Here is an 18,676-nt window from a genome sequence, read left to right as displayed (position 1 = left end):
AATATTAAAATGGCAGCCATCATTCCTCAACTTCCAACCAGGCTTTAGGAAAGATGCGGTGCTAGGGAGAGCTGGAGAGGAGGCTGAAACTTTTCTTGTTTTAATTGTTGTCCTTCTACACATAAAGAAAATTGTCCCCATTACCAGGACAGAGGCCTACCCAATGGCCTTTCTTATGCCATCTTCTTTGATGTCTCTGCCATGTTTGGCCCTCAGGACACAGACACAGACACACACACACACACACACACACACACATCCTTTGCACTTTCTTCCCTTTGTCTTCTGTGACATTCACATTCAGAGGTGAATCTCTCTCGCTATGCCTCTGTCTCCTTTTCCTGACTCCTTCTCATCTTCCTCTCCCTGAGATGTAGGTATCCCCCAGAGTTGCCATGGTCATCTTTTCTTCTTTCCCCCAATCTTTCTTGGTATTGCCATCCATTCCCATGACTTCAATCATCCTGTGTACTTGCAGGAGGCTTCCAAATCACATCACCAACTCCTAGCCCAAACAGCTGGTCAGAGCTATAGGCCAATGTATCCAGATGCCTAGTGGAGGGTAGATCCAACCCAGTTACTGAAAAGCCCTTGTCCCTGAGAGATCAGGGTTCTCAAAACTGCACTGGCAACTGGCAGGGAAGCCAAAGCTTTGGGGCACAGCAACACAGACTGGGTCCTTCCAAAGGAGCGTGGCTCTATGGAGATGGTCAAAGGGAGAGCAGCTGGACCCAGAGAATGACCACTCACTGCCTTTGGATTCGGAGGAGCTGGTTCTAGTGCCTGTGTGACCCTGGACAAAGTTGTTCTTCTAGGTCCCGTTATTTAATTTTCTCTGAACGTCTGAAACGTGGGTTCTGTTTGATGCACAGTAAGAGTTGAATCAGCCATCGTCCTCTGTAGTCATAGGCCTTAGCTTCCTCTTTTGTAAAATCAAAGGGCTGGCCTGGATTATTTCTGAGGTCCTGTCCCACCCGGGCGTGATTCTTTGAGGGTTTGACAGGGAAGGTGGGCTTGGCTTCAGTCCCTCTGTTAGCCCCTCCCCAAAAGCATCTGTTTGCTGCAAAAGAGGACACTCCCTTCTCCTTCCCCAGGAGCTCAGCTCATCTCAGGATCTGCCAACCTCAGGCTAGAGCTCCCAGTCACAGAAACGGAATAATCTTCAAATGTATTCAAAGGCTTTTGTAGCTATTAGGAAATACGTGATATGATGAATATTGGTGATTTGGTCCACATAAGTTTTGCCCAGGAAATTCTCTTTTGGGAACTTTTTTTTTTTTTTAGTTTTGAAGGACAAATGAAAACTTAAAATAGCAGAACTGATCACTTCTCCCCCAAAGTCCCAATATATGTTTCCACACTCGCATGGGGCTCTTCAAACAATTGACAAGTGGCCATTCTTTGTGTACATATATGATCATTTCAGGAGTCCCACGATTTCCCCAGTGGGTATCTTCTCTTCCTTGGGTCAAATTGCAGCCCCCTCCCCCCTTGGAAGATGCTCTTTGTGAATTACTGGGACCAAAAAATCATTTCACTCCCTAGAAACAGCATCTGATTATGAGCCTAAGTCCGCCTCAAATGAGTCTGGTCCTCGGACGGTGGACAGAGTCCATCCCTGGGCACAGCCTCAGCCCCTTGACAACTTGGTGACAGCTCCCAGAACATTGAGTGAGCAGCAGGGCCTCCCAGAACCCAGAGTAGCTCCAGGGTGCAAGGAGGGATGAGAAGAATTTGCAAAGGACAGGGGTACAATGTGAGAGCACATGTTCAGCCTCTTTTCCAGACATTTCATCTTGGCCTTTTTTCCCTCTTCAGACCTTCTCAATATTCCTTCCTTTTAGCTGAGCTGGTAATGAGCTGTGTTTTAATGACCCTGGTAATTGGTGAGTAGTCACTGTCAATTATTATTACAAAGGCTGAGCTTGGTACATGAGGTACACATGCCTGCAAATGTCATCTGATCCTTGGTGCTTAATAAAGGCCACTCATAGGAAGCTGTTTGATAATAATTTCAGTTTAATTGAGGGAGGGGAGGAGGTAAACAAAATTACACTGAGCACCAAAGCCCAAAGCAGAAAGAATAGATCAAGAATTCATACACACACACTCACACACACACACACACACTCACACACACACACACACACACATACATACACACATACACACACACCTACACACACATACATACACACACACATGCACATATATACACACACATTCTCACACACATACACACACGTGCACACACACGCGCACACATACACACACACACACACACACCCCTAAGGACTGAGAACTGCCAGGTGGAAGTGATGCTGGCGAGGAGGCCTGGCTCTCAACCCCAGCTCCACCAGTCACTCTCTGTGTGACCCAGGACAGGTCACCTTCCTTGTCTGGGCCTCAGTTTACTCAACTATGAAATGAGGAATTTGGAGCAAAAAGACTTCTAGGGTTCCCTCCAGCTAGGAAATTCTAAGACTCTGCAAGTAGCAACGACAGCTGCCATTTATAGAGCATTTAAGATCTCTGTACAGACAGTATTTCTATCTAACAATAAGATGGGGGAATGAACCTCCACAGAGCACCTGTTATGGGCTAGGCCCTGTACTGAGGTTTGTTTTGTTTTTGTTTTTAACAAATATGATCTCACTGGATCCTCAAAAACACCCCGGGTGATTTTATTATCTACATTTCGCAGATGAGAAAACAGGGATAAATAGTGTTTCAGTGACCTGCCCAAGATCACATAGCTGGTAAGTGTCTGAGGCTAGATCTGAACTCAGGCCTTCCTGGCTCCAGGTCCAATGCTCTTCAAGACAATAAATCTTCCAATAGTAATTTCTAATCTATGAGAAATGTCCTCCTTGGTTCTACCCAATTACCTCCGAGGAAAGCCCTTCTCCTGATGACATGCAGGATCAGGCAGCTTGGTTCAGGGGAGATGGGGACAGCCAGTCTGAATCCCTTCCTGACACTACCTGGCTGACCTTGGGCACATGCCTTTTCCATGGGCCTCAGTCTCCTCCTTGGTGAAATGAGGAGTTGATCCAGGTGACATTTAAGTCCCCTCTGAACTCTGAATCTTTGACCCTGTGACCAACAAGGGCTGGAGGCTGAGGATCCCAAAAAGGTCTAAATAGCAGCCTGGTTATGAGACATTGACCATTCCTCTGGTTGTTTAAGGCAGGTGTCTGCAGACTAGCAGGGTGGTTGATTGGGATCTGAGCATGTTGATAGAAACTGCCATTTTCTTGGGAGCAAGATGAAGTTTTGGCCTAGAGAAAGTTTTCTCATTGCTGTGTACAGAGTGTGAATAATTTATATTCCTGGGAAATTGCATTGAGGGCAACCCACAATTAAAAATGCTAACTGAAGGCTGGCGTCCTAGGAGAGATGATAGTAGCAGAAAATGAATGTGGGGACAAGATGTTTCTTTCTAATTAGATTTTGCAGGTAATTCTAAATTTGGTGAGCGCTGTCTGGAGTTGTGGACTATTAAAATGAGGAGTAGGCCTCCTTCCTTTTCAGCACTTGGGAGCTGGACAGCAAAGGGAGGAAAGCAGCTTCTCCTTCTGGGAGCAGGCCCTGGCACTGAGGAGGGTGTCCCAGTCTCCCCGAGATGTGCCTGGAGAAACCCCCAGAAAGGAGGCTCCATGCTGGTCAGGGAAGGGTTTGCAAAGCATCCTGGGAGTCCCAGAGGATGCCCAAGGGTACTTCCCATGAATTTGAATAAAGTATGCTTTGCAGATAGAACTCCCTCATGCACCTCAGTTCTTTTCACCTGACATCAGAAGAAAAAGCTGCCGCCCTGCTTCAGACCCACATTCCTTTTGTTCAGCCTGGATTCGCTGCAATCTTCTCTAAAGGGATGGGAGGGATGTTTGTGGAGGTGTCTGCTCCGCTCCTCCAAACCCCTGCCTCAGAGCAGAGTTCTGGGCCTTTACTAGAGAAAGGAGAGAAGATGTTTAATGAGCTCCACCAATGGCATTGATGTGGAGGGATGTCCCTCGCTGGCTTGGCGCAAACCAACCAAATGGTTTGTATAAATCCAGGCTGGTCTAAAGAGAATCATCTGGAATATATAGAAAGTAGGAAAGACCAGGGTTCAAGGGCAGGCAGGCTCCATTTCTTATCAGAGAGGCAGCAGAACCTTCCTCCACTTCAGAAAGATCCAGGTTCAGGTCTTGCCTCAGACACCTCCCAACTGTGGGACCCTGGGCAAGTCTCATCCTCTTGGGAGCCCCAGCTATGCCCCCAGACTTGGAAGTTTAGAGCAGGAGATCTGCCCAGGGGCATTTCCTCATTGGGAGCCCCCCATGCCATAGAATCAAGGGTTTGCTCCTGCATTGGGCTTCCCTCCCTTTTTGCCCCACCAATAAAAGCCACAAAAGCCTTCCTACAGGGAGCATAAAAGGGGACTGTCTCCTGCCTGTGGATCCAAGTTCTTAATTCAAGGCCAGGTGGGTCTTCCAGCTCAAGTCAGAGAAAAAAGAGAAGGGAGCTCTGCCCACAGCCAGAGCAGGACTGCTGTGGGTGGGGAATGGGAGAGGAAGACAGAGACAGAGAGAGAGGGAAAGAGACAGAGAGAGAGAGAGACAGAGGGAGAGAGAGAGACAGAGGAGAGAGAGAGAGAGAGAGAGAGAGAGAGAGAGAGAGAGAGAGAGAGAGAGAGAGAGAGAGAGAGAGAGAGAGAAGAGGAAGTAGGTGGGGAAAGAAAAGAGAGAAGAGGTGAAAGAGAGACCAAGACACAGGGAGAGAGACATGGAGAGCTAGGGAAGCCTAAGGCCACTTGTTACCCTGACCATGCCCTGTGTCAGGTTCCTGGCATAATTCATAACAATAATATTTACTTAGCCCATTAAGGTTTGCAAAGTACATTATATGCACAATTTCACAATGTCTCTGTGCAGTGCGTCTTGCTATTATCCCCACTTTACAAATGAGGAGACTGAGGCTGAAAGAGCTAAAATAACTTACCCAGTGTCAAGCAGATAGTACACAGTGAAGTGGAATTTGATTCAGGTCTTGCTCCCTCCACCTATATTCCTTCCATACAGAATGTGTGCTCTGTAGCTGCTGAGAATTGGAGATTCTCTCGTGCCTTGCACACACCAAGCTCTGTGGCCGATCTGAGAACCGATGGAAGTGAGCCCCACGAGGACAAGTCAGTGTCTCACAAAGGTGGTCCAGTCCCAGACATTGGGCAGCAGGAAGCTCCATCTTCAGATCAGACCTTGACCATCTGAGATCTGCTTCCCTGAGACCACTCTGTGTAGTTGGAGGAACACATTATCATGTTCCTCATTCCAAGACTCACATTTGGTGAGAGAACAGCCAAGACATAGATAGATGAGATGACTAGAGGATAGTTCTGGGACGAGGGTGGAATGGTGGGAATGGGCTCAATCTGAGGTCAGAGGCACTGGGATAAAATCCTAACATTCTCCCCAACTGGCCGAGTGACCTTGGGCAAATCACTGCTGCTCCTGGGATCCAGTCTGGTGTAAGGAAATGTAACAGGTTTTCTGTAAGATCCCTTCAAGTTCTCAGTCCTGTGAGATCCTAAACTAATCTAAAATTCATCTTTCTCTTCCTCCAACAAGCATTAAGGGCACTGTGAGTTCAAAGTCAGGAATGAGTCAGTCAAAGACATCTAGATTCCTCAGTAAGGGGCCTTTGAGCTTTGGGTGGAGAAGGAGCTATGAAAGGGGCGTCCCCCACATCAGAGAAGGCCTTCAGGGCAGGGATTTTTTTCATGGGAGGACAGGAAGCACATAGCATTTCTAGAGTACCTTCTACATACGGGCTGAGTCTTTTACAAATACTATCTCATTTGATCTTCACCAATCCCCGGAAGGTAGGTGCTATTATTTTACAGTTGAAGAAACTGAGACAAACAGAAGTTAAGTGAATTGCTTATGATCACACAGCTGGTAAATGTTTGAAGATGGATTTGAATTCAGGACTTCCTGATTCCAAGATCAGTGTGCCACTGCTCTAATTATAAAATTATTGATGATAAAATCCATGCAGCTCCAAGACATGCCCTTAAATATCTGTGGCAGGCAGAGCCCCTATAGGGTTTCATTTCACTGCTCCCTGCCCTGATCTTTATACCATGACTCAAATTAAGATGTGCAGCCTGTTTACCATGAATAGGAAATGACTAGAATAATTTACTCCATGCATATTTCAAATTAAGGAAGTCACCAGGAAATAACATTTCACATTTAAGCCTGGTTTGCAGCCTTGCTATGGAGCAGGGTGTGGGGGTGGGGGGAATGAAGGCTATGTGTCCCATGTGATAGACAGGACCATGGGGATCCTTGAGGGGAGGAAGAGGCCGCATTAATGAGATGCACCATTCAACTCAGCGTGAGGGCAGAGGGGACAGCTGGTGACTGGGAGGGGGCGTCCTTCCTTGTCCACATTTTCCTGCAGGACTTTGCTGGGCTCACTCTTGGTCTGAAAGCTCCCATGGGTGAGCCTTGTGCTTTTAACTGACACTTAGATAAGGGTTTCTCTCTGCAGTCTTGAGGCACCGGGGTGGAAGTGCTTCTTGTGCCTAGAGAACTCGAGAGGCATTACAGGGCAGTGGAGAGAGGGCCAGACTTCAAATTCCACCTCAGATAGGGACTGGCTGTGTGGTTGGAGATCAGTCAGTTAATCTCCTACCATTCCCAGGAAAACTCCAAGTCTATAAAATACACCAAAGTTGCTGATTACATTGGTGGAAGGAAGTTTCCATGAGAGGAGTTCTTTAGCATCATAAGCCCAGACCCCATCTCATCATATACATATACATATATATACACACACACATATATACATACATACACATACATATACATATATATGCATATATATGTATATACACAAGTATATATTGTGAGAGAGACAGACAGAGGCAAAGAATCCGAATTAACTAGACCCAAAAGACTAGAAACCATCTAGCCCCACCTTGGGACCTTGGGCACTTTACTTACTCTCTGTGGGACTCAGTTTCCTAATCTGTATAATGAGGGTTAGTATCAGTACTTTCTTCTGAAATACTTTCTGGATCTAAAGCTGGGATCTGCATTGCCCTTAAACCTACAGATGAGGAAACAGAGGCGCAGACAAGGAAACAACTTGTCTGAGGCCATCTGGCTCATTCCTGGCTGTGCTGGAATCAGAGCCCGGTGCTCCCCATTTACTATCTGGCCCTTCAGTTCCTGTCCCAGGCTTTGACTCCTGTTAACACCTTAGCTCAGTCCACCTATCTGTGCGTTTCACCCTCTCTCACACAAATCGTTAACAAACCCCTAACCAAACAAGACCCATCACAGGATCAGTTCTTGGTTGGCCAGGAGGAAAGGCCACTTCTCTGTCCAGAGACCCACTTACTTATGCCTCCAGGCTTTGTGCTGAGGACAGGTACATTCCCTCCCTGTGAGGGAACATGGCCAGGTCCCAGTAGGCCCTCCGGAGGAATACGTTCAGAGGCTTCTGGAAACGACAAAGGGATCCACCTGGCAGCGCCCTGCTTAAACCTCATTCAGGCATTTTTCCCAAGACAGAAATCCTGATGATTTCCCCTGGGGAGGTCCAAGACATTCACATGGGCCTGATTATTGGGCTGTCAGCTTGGTGACTAAATAGGGAGGCTAAAGCCATGACCACCTTGGGCTCTTTCAGGGGACACCTCGGTAAAGAAGCAGTCCCGGAACCGGGTAATCATTCAGCTACCTGCAAATGGAGGCCGTGACTGCCTGGAGGCCATGTATGAGGAACGAGAGTGCGCAGCCCCCAAGGTGTGCCACAGTTTCAGGTGAGACTGGAATCACAGAGTCGGTATCTCTCCCCCATCCCAGCTCTCTTGGCCCCCTCGCCACTGTTTTTTCTTTCTTTTTTTTTTTTTTTTTTGCTTTGGACAGCTAGACCTCCCACCCCCAGCCCAACTATGTCATTAGCATATGGCCCAGTGCCTTGGACTCCCAGATGTCCCAGACTTTGGGAAGGCTGCCAAGTTCTAGCCAAGGAGTGTTTGCTAAATGCCTCTTCTGGGCAGAGCACTACCCTCAGCCCTTAACTAGTTCCTGTACCCAAGGAGTCTTGGGGGCTCTAACCTGCACCCACAGGTATGGGGAAGACTGCGGTGTCAGGGCACAAAGGAATTATGAAACCAAAGACTCTGGGAACATTGAGGAGGGAGAGCTCTCTTCTAGTTGGGGGCAATCAGAGAGGGCTTAAGTAGGAGGGAGCCCCTGAACAAGCCCTAAAGGGAAAGAAGAATTCTGAGAGACAGAAATGAGAGGGGAGGCCATTGCAAGTGGTGAGCTAGATGGTGCAAAAGCACAGTGGAATGTCAGATCAGAGCAACCCCAGGAGGTCTTAACAACAGGAGCTAATAACTGACAGTGAATTAGGGCCTTCATAGCCTCTCAACCCTTTCCCTCCTCTGAGCCTCAGCACCCTGTCAGGAATATGGCATGAGCTCACATCTATAACAGTGAGCAAGTGTCTGAGTTGGATTCAAACTAAGATCTGCCCAATGTCAAGTTCAGTGCTCTATCCACAAGTCCACACTGTATATGTACTGTCATTGCCATTTTACAGGGATGAAACAGAGACTCAATGGTGTGATGAACTTGTGCAGGCTGGCAAAGCTAGTGTGTGTTAGATCTGGATTGCCAACTAAGGTGTGCTGCCCCCAAGGCTGGGGCTTCATCCGTCCCCCCACAAGGCCTCTTCTTTCACTTATATGAGAATCACAGAAAATTAAATCAGGCTACAAAAGTCCTGTCCTTCCGAAAGTCTGAAAAGTCAAACCCTCAGGGTCCTAATGGAGCACAAGAGAAAGTTGGCTTCTCCAAGACACTGGAACTCTGACCAGCAGAATGACTCGCCTAGCTCAATGGGACAAGAGAGACAGCTGCCATGCTTGGCTCGGCTCAGCTCAGCATTGCTCTGCTCTCTTGGGTACCAAGCAAATGCAGCTAAGATTACCAAAGCTTTGGGTCAGGGTCATTCATCAGAGAATTCTCACTTCAAAAACATTAAGAGCTTTGGAAACAGTTGTCAAGGCAGCACAGCCCTATGCACTGTGCCAAGGCTACCATGTTGTTCCCAGAGCCAGAGCCAGACTTTAAAAAGCAGAGTGGAGGCACTTGCTCTTCCATTCTAACCCTAACCCTAAATCTTCTCTTTCCTCGGGCCTTCCAGTCAGTAATTCTAGGACTGACTACTGGTAGCAAGGATCCATAGGATCCCAGAATATGAGCATCCGAAGGCAGCCTATAGCCCAGCCCATATATGAAAGGACTGCCCACTAGAATATGCTGAGGAAGTGACCATTTACTAGGTAACAGGGCTCCTACCTCTACTCTTGCTACTTTTAATACTATCCTGAAGCCCTAAATTACAATCAGAAAAAAAACACCAACATAAAAGAGATCTGTCCCTGCTCATGTGCAGAGTTAAGGAAGCCTTAAGTCTCCTGGCATGACCGGATGTCTCCATGTCCACCTAAAGCCCTTAATCAAGTCCTGTACTTCTTTCAGGTGGAAGACTCACAAATGGCGTCGGTGCCAGATGGTGCCATGGTCAGTGAGGCAAGACAGTCCCGGCACCCATGAGAACTGCGGAGTGGGTCTCCAGGCCAGAGGTAGGAATCCCCTGTTGTTCTTGCTAGTCATGGGGAGGGGAGAGGGAGGGAAGAGGATGATGGAGCCCAGTGGTACAAATGTGGGAGGGCAGTAGCTGCCTCCATCCATGGAGGCTCCTGGGATAAACCTGTAGCTGCCTTTACACTCTGTAGGCATTGCAGCCCCTGCTTGGGAGGACAGCCTTTGAGCTGTGGACAGTATGGTTAGCTTGGTTCTTGTGTTTTCAGGGCAGCATATTCACAAATGCCCCTGCTAGGTCTTACCACTCCAATTCATAGTCAAGAGCCACTCTTAGCCACCTTTCCTGGATTTCTTTGTGGGTCACCCTTTGACCGGGTGACTGCCTGCCACTAACTCTCCTAGGAGAGTGGTTGCAGGTCAGAGGAGCATGACAGGTAGTTCTGGCTCTGAGGGCTGAATTGCCATCAGAGCCTGCCTGGAGTCCATCACATATGTGGGTGATCCAGACTAATTATTTCTTTGGTGGGAGGGAAATTCTGGTGTGGAAGCTCCCTCCATTGCAGATTGGCAATGTCACTATGACACAGAGTCTTACACAGCTGCCTGGAACATGTGAAGTGACTTGTCCAGAGCCATACAGCCAGTGTACATAAAAGGTAAGACTTTGAACCCAGGTCTTCTTGACTTCAAGTCAAAAATCTCTGGTACACCTGTCAAGTAGCCTCCCAGTGGATCAGGTTCACTCCTTATATAGGCAGCTAAATAGTACAATAGATGGAGTTCTGGCCTTGGAGACTGGAAGAACTGAGCTCAAATCCACCTTCACACAGGTAATAGCTGTGTGACCCTGGACAAGTCACTTAACTGCTCTGTGTCTCAGTTTCCTCATGTGTAAAATCTGGATAATCACAGTCCTTACCTCCCAGGGGTGTTGTAAGCATTAAATGAGATAATATGTGCATGTAGCACAAGAACTGCTGTGGTTCAGTTTTTTTTCAGTCATATGCAACTCTCTGTGACCCCATTTGGGATTTTCTTTTCAAAGATACTGAAGTGGTTTGTCATTTCCTTCTCCACCTCATTTTACAGATGAGGAAACTAAGACAAAGACAGTTAAGTGACTTGCCCAGGGTCACATGGCTAGTAAGTGCCTGAGGCTAGATTTGAACTCAGGTCTTTCTGACTCCAGGCCCACTATCTATACCCAATGTGCCACCCAGCCACCTGGTAGGTGCTTAATAAAGGTTTGTTCTCTCTTCCCCCAACTTAGACTGACTTTACTGCTGTTTGCAGGTAGGACTGGTCCTAGCACCCTGCTAACTCCTGGCTTATGCTATACAGTACCACCCTTTTGCAGCATTAATGCCCTTTGGCCACAAGAGTAGGTGTGGGCACCTGTGCTCAGGTTGTATGACCTCTCCTTTAGTTATGGGCCACTGCCATCAGTACCTGACAAGGAATCCCCTCCACTCATGTCCCAATGCCCAAAGTCATCAAAAGTTGACTCTGGTTTCCCCAAGTCCCCTCAGGCACCCAGATGTAGGCACTGAACACCTACTATGTGCTCCAACATGGCAGCAAGCAGAAATGAGCAATTCTGGTCATACCTTGCCCTCCATCACCCCAGCCCACCTGCAAAGTCTTTGAGGCAATGTCATGGATGGAGAATGGAGAAGCTGCTTTGTATGCCTCTGCTAGACATGGAATAGAAGCCTAATGGCCCAAAGAATAAGCCCATCCCCCTCAGCACCAAGCTCCCCCTCAGGGACAGGCTCAGGCATGGAGGACAGCAAGGCTCCGTGAGCTGCAAAGTCCTCAGGGCTCTTGCTTTTCTCTCAATGCTTCCTAAGAAGCGGCTAAAGCAGCATCCTCCATTCCAAGGACTCCCTCTTCAGTCACCACTAGTTCCTCTTTCAAATACAACTTGGTTTATCTTCTGTTGAACATCAGCAGACATCGATGTGATGCTCAGAACTCAACCAAAAAGAGGAATTCAGAGGTCTTGCTCTTCTCATCGGAGGCTGCCACAGGAGCAACGGAGATCCCAGAAAGAAGCCAGCAGAGATCCCAGAAAGAAGCCAGCAGAGATCCCATTTGGAGCATTATACTCAGTACTGAGTTTCATGATGACATTATCAAGTCAGATCATGTCCAAGAAGCAGCGAGAAAAGGCTTGTGAGGAGAGAAGGGAACAGGCTATGTCAGGATCAGTCGAAGGAATTTTGTTTCTGTTTTGCCTGGAGGAAGGACAGGCCAACTGCCTTCCAATATCTGAAGATTCATCCCATAGACCCTTTTTCATTTCATCTCATCATTTGGATGACACTTTTTCATTTGGCCATAGAAAGAACCAGGAGCAATGGTGTGTGGCAAAGAGTCCAACTGAGGCTTGATATTAGGAAAAACTTCTTAACACTGAGAGCTTCCCAAGAATGGAATGAGCTGCCCTGGCATCTCCTCACTGGAGAGCTTGGTAACCCCGTGTCCTCCATGTTAACTGAGGAAGGCTTTTTCAGGTACAGACTAGACCACATGGCCAGTGAGTTGTTCCTGTACCTAAGATTCTGTGTTTCTGGCCCCACCAGCCCAGGCCTCAGCCTCACATGTCTCTTCATGTAAGAGCAGCAACAGTGGCATCCATTCATTGATACATTGTTCTTGGATAATCAGCATACATCGAGATGATATGCAGAAAGTCCTGGCAGTGAGCTCTGCATTCATGCGTTGAGCTATGAAGCCTTCATCACCAATAACCTCCTCATTAGAGTCTACAACATACACCTCTTTAACACCAACATAAAGCACCTGTTGTGTTTTGCTTAACATATAAACCTATTTTCTGAGAATCTACGTACAAACTAAAACAAAAAGTAGTGAGTGTCAGCATCCGTGTCAATTCTGTTGCAGTGGAACCTGCTGGACAGTTCCAGGTGCTCCAATACTCATCTTGCCTGATCTACCATCCCTCTCTGTTTTTGTTCTGGGCCACTTCTGTGCCAAGACTGAATCATGCCACCTTGTGCAAATTTCTTAAAGCAACTGGTAGATTTAGGATTCTAGAGGCAGAGTAGCTGTTTAGGTAAAGAACTGACCTCAGGAAGACCTGGGTTCAAAGCCTGGTCCTGAGACATACATGATCCTGAGGTGGTTATTTAACCTCTAGGGCTCTGGGCAATTCTCCAGGACTAAGCTAAAGGGAAGGTCCCAAACTATATGGGCAGAGGGAGTCCATTCACTGGGAATTCCAAACCCCAAGGAAATCACAGGTCCAAAATGAAGGAAAGAAACACAAAGGCGACTATTGACAAGGAAATACCAGGACTCTCACAGGGCCAGATGGAAGTTCAAGTCTCTGTTCCAGCACTTAACTCATTTAACCTCTTGGACTTAACTTCTTCACCAGTAAAATTGGAATGAAAGTATCTGTGGGAAAGCAGCCTGTCCTAGTGACTAGAGAGCTATTCCTCAGAGCCAGAAAGATGGACATTCTACTTTTGCCTCTTGCAGACGCTGGCTTCATGACTCTATCCAAGTCCCTTAATTTCTTAGTGCTTCATAATATAAATGACAGCTACCCCCTAGAGTTATTCATACAACACCAGAAACGACTTCCAGGTCCTAGAAAGCTCCCCAAATGTCCTCATCTCACTCAATCACTGGCATTTTTTCAGTGCCTGCTGTGCTATGTAGGGATCATTCTGTCTGGCACTGAAGGTCTCAGTGACACCATAGACCAGTTGAAGAGATGAGACATTGAGATGAAATGATACATAATAGCCCTTCTTTGCATCAAGGGATCCATGATCACAGACACATATCTAGAAAGGACCTCTGAGTTCTATTGATCCAATCCCATCATTTTACAGATGAGAAACTGAGACCCAGAAAGAAGTAGATTGCCCAAGATCACACCTTTAGGCAGCTAGATGGTACAGTGGATTGAGTACCAGATCAGAAGTCAGGAAGACCTGAGTTCAAATCTGACCGCAGACATTCACTAGCTGTATGACCCTGGACAAGTCACTTCACCCTGTTTGCCTCAGTTTCCTCATTTGTAAAATAGGCTGGAGAAGGACATGCCAAACTACACCAGTATCTTTGCCAAGAAAACACCAAATGGGGTCATGAAGAGCCAGACACAGCTGAAGCGACCTAAAAACAACGCACCCATGGGAGAGTGGAAGAGCCCAGATTGGAACTCCAGTGCTCTGATGGTGAATCTCACTGTTTTCCAGTGTAGCTTACTGCTTCATGATTTCACTGATGTGACCCTTCTCCTTTGCCTAGAAAAACCACACCTATATTGATAGATGATATCTGAGATATCCTTTGTTTGACAAGTTCATGCCCTGGTGGCCAATATGGGGAGGAGACTCTCCCTACTTAGGTAGGCTAGTCCTCTAGCTGGGAACTAAAAACAGCAAAAGAAAAACACAAGCCATTCAGAGGAGTCCTGAGGTGGCAGAGCTGTCTGAAAAGATCAGAGAAGGCATCAAAGGGATGGCCCTTCTTCTGGGCTTTCAGTAATGTGCAGTGCTGTATTTGAATGGGGGTAAATGGAAAAGGGAAGTTATGGGTAGAGAAGGCAGTCACAAGCAAGGAATGGAAGAGACCTATGGCAGGTAGGTTGAGGAAACCACTTTGACTGGAGTGGAGAGCTACGTGAGATAAGGAAGGAGAGGTAGGGGAGAACCAAACAGGGAAGGGCTGATGATTTTGTACTTTCTTTAACCAGAAATCTAGTGGAGACATTTTAGAAACAGTAACACAATGAAAACTGGGCATTACGAAGTTTGCTTTACTAGAGATATGAAGGAGGGTTTGTAAGAGTGGCCCAGAGGCCAGGTAGGAAGCTGTCACAGTAATATAGGTCTGAACTAATGAGGGCCTGGATTGGCCTACAGAAAGTGGAGATGGAAAGGAAGGGCCAACTTTGGGGAGATCTTGTGAGGAGAAAACTCAACAGTGCTTGGTAACTAATTGGATTTGGGGGGGCTTGAGGGAGAGAGAAGTAGAGGATTTAGAGACTTCTACATTTTGAATTTGGGTGCCTGGGTTAATAGGATTATAGGAGTCCAGTTTAGGGGAAAGGGGTTGTTTGTGGTTGTCTTATTATGAAATCAGCTTTAAAGGCCTTCAAGATTCAGAGCAAGTAGGACAGTGATAGCTTAAGGTCATAAATGTCATCATTCATCACAGCACAGGGGCTGTTCCACTGTACCCCAGAAGCAGTGATCACTTGTACATCATTTTCTTTTGGATAAACAGGAAATTGGGTCTTCCCATCCATATTTTGGCCTCCCTGTAAACCATTTCTGGTCCCACTACATCCAGTCTGTTAAACAGCGAGAAGGTCTTATGCCACAAGTTTTACACCTCTCCCCAATCTCTCAGTCCCCTCGATCTAACCTGAAGGTTTTAACTCAGGAGCACCTTCTAGGCTGTCTCTCCCATGCACCAGAACTTCAACTTTTTACTGTTTCCATTTGAAAGAAATTTATGAGATTTGAGAAATTTCTCCACTTGCCACTTCCTGTCTTCTTTCCTCCATGTGGTACTAGAACAGAATGTAAGAAATTTATAGTCACATGGAAAAAAGGCCTTCCAAAGAGTCCACCAAGGAAGCAGATAGAGGGATACAGAGCAGATAGCTCTGCACCCTCTGCATCTTGGAGCCCCATGAAGGTGCTTTCCAAACTAATGTTGTCTCCTTAGACAGTCTGGGGGGAAACTGATGAGGATGTTGGGCCAAATTTTGAAACTTATGAATAAAAACCACTCAGAATCATTGCTCAATATTTTCTTAGTCTTTTCTAAAAATAATAGCTACCCTTTTATTCATATATTATTTCTAATAATTTTCCATTTGCTTCTTTGGCAATATATACTCTAGGTTCTAGAATGAAAATCTATTAAGTCAGCTGTTCTGGACAGTGACATTGATTTAGCTTGAGGAAAATGTTCATTGGAAATGGAGCAAGATGATTCAGAGGACAGTCCAGCCATAAGTGTAAATATGGAAGTGACCTAACCTTTGCCCCCTCGAGTATTTATGGGAAATAAAAGGGAGTAATGGAGATGGGTGAGTGAAAGTGAGGTACAAAGGATATCATGTTGAGGCATGGAGTCAGTGGTCACTATAGGGAGGAATCCCTCCAGAAGCCAGCACTCCCTACTGTTCTCCATGATCAGAATGTCCTCCCTCTCTCTCCCCTTTGCCAAATGTATTTATGCCTGCATTTTAAAGTCCAGCTCAAATGCCAGAACCCTTGATCTTGGTTAGAACCTTTCCCCATGAGACCTCACAGAGTCCTTTATTTACCCCTCACCAACTCATATAGGATTTATTTCAAAGTATATTTATTTGAAGAATATGAATATGCATGTATGAATGCAAGAACTGTATGAATGCAAGAACTGCATCTAAATGTTGTATCTCCACCATCACCTCCTATAGAGCTCTGCATAGAGTCAATGCTAAATAAGCTTATTGAAATAATTTGAATCAGTCCTGCAAAGCAAAACAATGGTTCTGAACCTGTCTGAGCATTAGGGAGAGAGAAGCTCTTCCAAATGAGAACTGGCAAGCCTCTTCTTCAGGAGCAAACCCAAACTGCCCCTCAGCACTAGACAGCCCTCTATTTAGCTCTGTCAAGTGCAGTAAAAGTGTAGAACTGCTCCTCAGGGAGCTTAGAATCCCTGAAGGGAGCTCAGCTACTTCTGTTAACAGTAAGCAATCTCTGGGAGACCCTAGACAGGGAGGGCCAAGGAGCTCAGAAGAGGGAGAAGTCACCTTTTTTTGGGACTCACATCTGACTGGGATGTTTTGAAAGCTAGATAAATTTTTGGTAGACAAAGAAATGGTGAAAGTGAGTTGAGGTTAAGAGAATGATGAATGAAAATACAGAAATGGGAAAGCAGAAGGTGTTTTTGGAGTTAGCAAGTAAACCAATTTGGCTTCATCAAAGGGAGGAGTCAAAAACTAGGAGGTGCCAGATCATAAAATACTTTCAAATTCAGAGTCAATAATGAATGGGGAGCCTTTGAAAATACTGAGAAGAGCAGTACAAGGGAAGTCACATTGCAGGAATGTGGATCTAGGTTACATAGTACAGAGAACAAGGACAAGGAAACCAAGAAGTTCAGACTTGTGGCCTGGAGTAGGTGACAGTGATGGAATTGACAAGGAAGCAGAAGATGCCCCCAAGAAAGGACCTGCTCTCTGCACAGCTTCCATACCAAGAGTGGTTTGCATCCAGCAAGACATATAGTCCTTCCACAACGACATTGCCATGCCAAGCCATGCTAAATGAAAAACTAGGCACAGCATCACATTCTGTTCCCAATATGCTTCATTCTTCAAGCATCTGGACAACTCTTCAAATCATTTGTGTATCACAGTCTGATTTCTACTATCAGGGTACTGTAGAAGGGGTTAATTGCAGACTTGTCCTTGATGGTAGCTGTTGACAGAACAGGCATTTAGTGCACTTGTAGCAGGGAGATGTGTGTGCTATTTATCATCATTGTAGATCCTGCTCTGCAGGCTTATGTCAGTTATAGGAACTTGAAATGACTGACTACAAATCTTTTCAGGGAGCTGAGCTGTCCTCCCAAGGGGCAGGACACTAAATCAATATTGATTTAAGAGAATGATCTTTGGGCTTGGGAGGACAGAACAAAAAAGTAGTTAACAGAGAGCTGGAATGGAAGGTAAGCAAGGAACTGGCAGAAGAGTAGCTGGCTACCCTTGCTGAGTTCTTGATCAGACCCAGACTGCATCCTGGGGCATTGAAAGACTGGAAGTCTCTACAAATGAACCAAAAGTAAGAAAAGATTGTGAAGGCTAGAGAAAGGCAAACAGTATGCTGGTTCTTTAAAACACAGAAGATAATGGGATTTGTAAACATTTGTCCAGTGAGCTTGAATTTAATTCCTTTGAAATCCTTCAAAATTATAAGGAGATTATTAGAGAGCATCAAGAACAGAAAGGCAGCGTGACTTCCTCCAGTGTGAGTCATGGCAGAAGAGCTTCATTGCCTTAGCTGCGTGGTTAATAGATGCTGGGTGCATCAATTTGAAGTTGTATGTATCATTTAACTAGATTTCCATAAAGCCCCTCTCATTCTTTCCTTGGAGACAAATTGGAGACAGGTGGGCTCAATGATAACACCATTGGAAGGTGATAACAATGCCTGATTTTCTCCACCAGTTATCCGGTATCAGTATTGGAGTACATGGACTTTCAGAGAAACATCCCCAGGTTATTCCAGGAAGAATTTGGAAAAACAGAAGGTAGTTAACAAATTCCATGCAGTCTGCTCCACCAGAAGCTGCTGACAACATTACAACACCATCAGTCTGTTGAGGGACACTAGGTTCCCCCCAATGGCTCTATTAAGACAAAGACCAAAAGAAGTCCTGATAGACTGGTTCAACTAAATGAAGACAGAATTTTGTAAGATAGAAATTGAGAGACGGAGATTTTTCTAGGGACACCAAACACATAGACCATAAGAGTAATTCCTAACTCACCACAAACCTGCAAATTTATCCAAATAACCCCTATACAATGATAATAGAATGCTTAGCAATAACCCTAAAGACATAAGGCACTTAACTTTCTAAAAGGAAGATGGTCCTATGTGTCCTGGGTCCAGCTGGGTCTACCTTGAAACAAGTCTATTATAAAGTTCCCAAGTTTACCAAAGAGGAGAAAAGTAGATGGCTGAACCTATCCATACTCATGGCTCCATTGTCTACCAGAAAGAGATTACTAAAGCACCTTCTGTTCCCTCACTCACCAGGAAGGGGAAAGATAAAATAGATCAAAGATGCTTCTGCCCTCCTTCCCAAAGGAGAGACAGTAGGGGCATCCCAAGCAAGTTTGCTCAGTTCAACAGAACCTAGAAGAAAGAAGAGCATGGGAAGAATCAAACTCAGATGACCTGGCTTTAATCTCTACCTTTCAAATCCATTCTCCATCCCACATTCTCTAGAGTGCCAATCTAAGTTCAATAGATGTGGAATGATAGCCAGGATCTCCAACAAGTCTGTCAAGT

At 45.9% G+C, this 18,676-nt stretch overlaps 1 protein-coding gene across 1 annotated transcript in view; it reads left to right on the top strand.

Moving 5' to 3' along the window:
- The window catches only part of THSD7A (thrombospondin type 1 domain containing 7A), a 357,822-nt gene that overhangs the window by 281,479 nt on the left and 57,667 nt on the right, over positions 1–18,676 (top strand). Inside the window, exons 10-11 of the mRNA XM_072650795.1 lie at positions 7,684–7,816; positions 9,549–9,652. Of these exons, the coding sequence (XP_072506896.1) occupies positions 7,684–7,816; positions 9,549–9,652 (237 nt within the window). The remainder of the gene's footprint in view (positions 1–7,683; positions 7,817–9,548; positions 9,653–18,676) is intronic.

Source organism: Notamacropus eugenii, chromosome 3 (assembly GCF_028372415.1).
Source record: "Notamacropus eugenii isolate mMacEug1 chromosome 3, mMacEug1.pri_v2, whole genome shotgun sequence".
NCBI classification, from domain to species: Eukaryota; Metazoa; Chordata; class Mammalia; order Diprotodontia; family Macropodidae; genus Notamacropus; species Notamacropus eugenii.
This window is presented reverse-complemented; position numbering and strand designations above follow the sequence as displayed.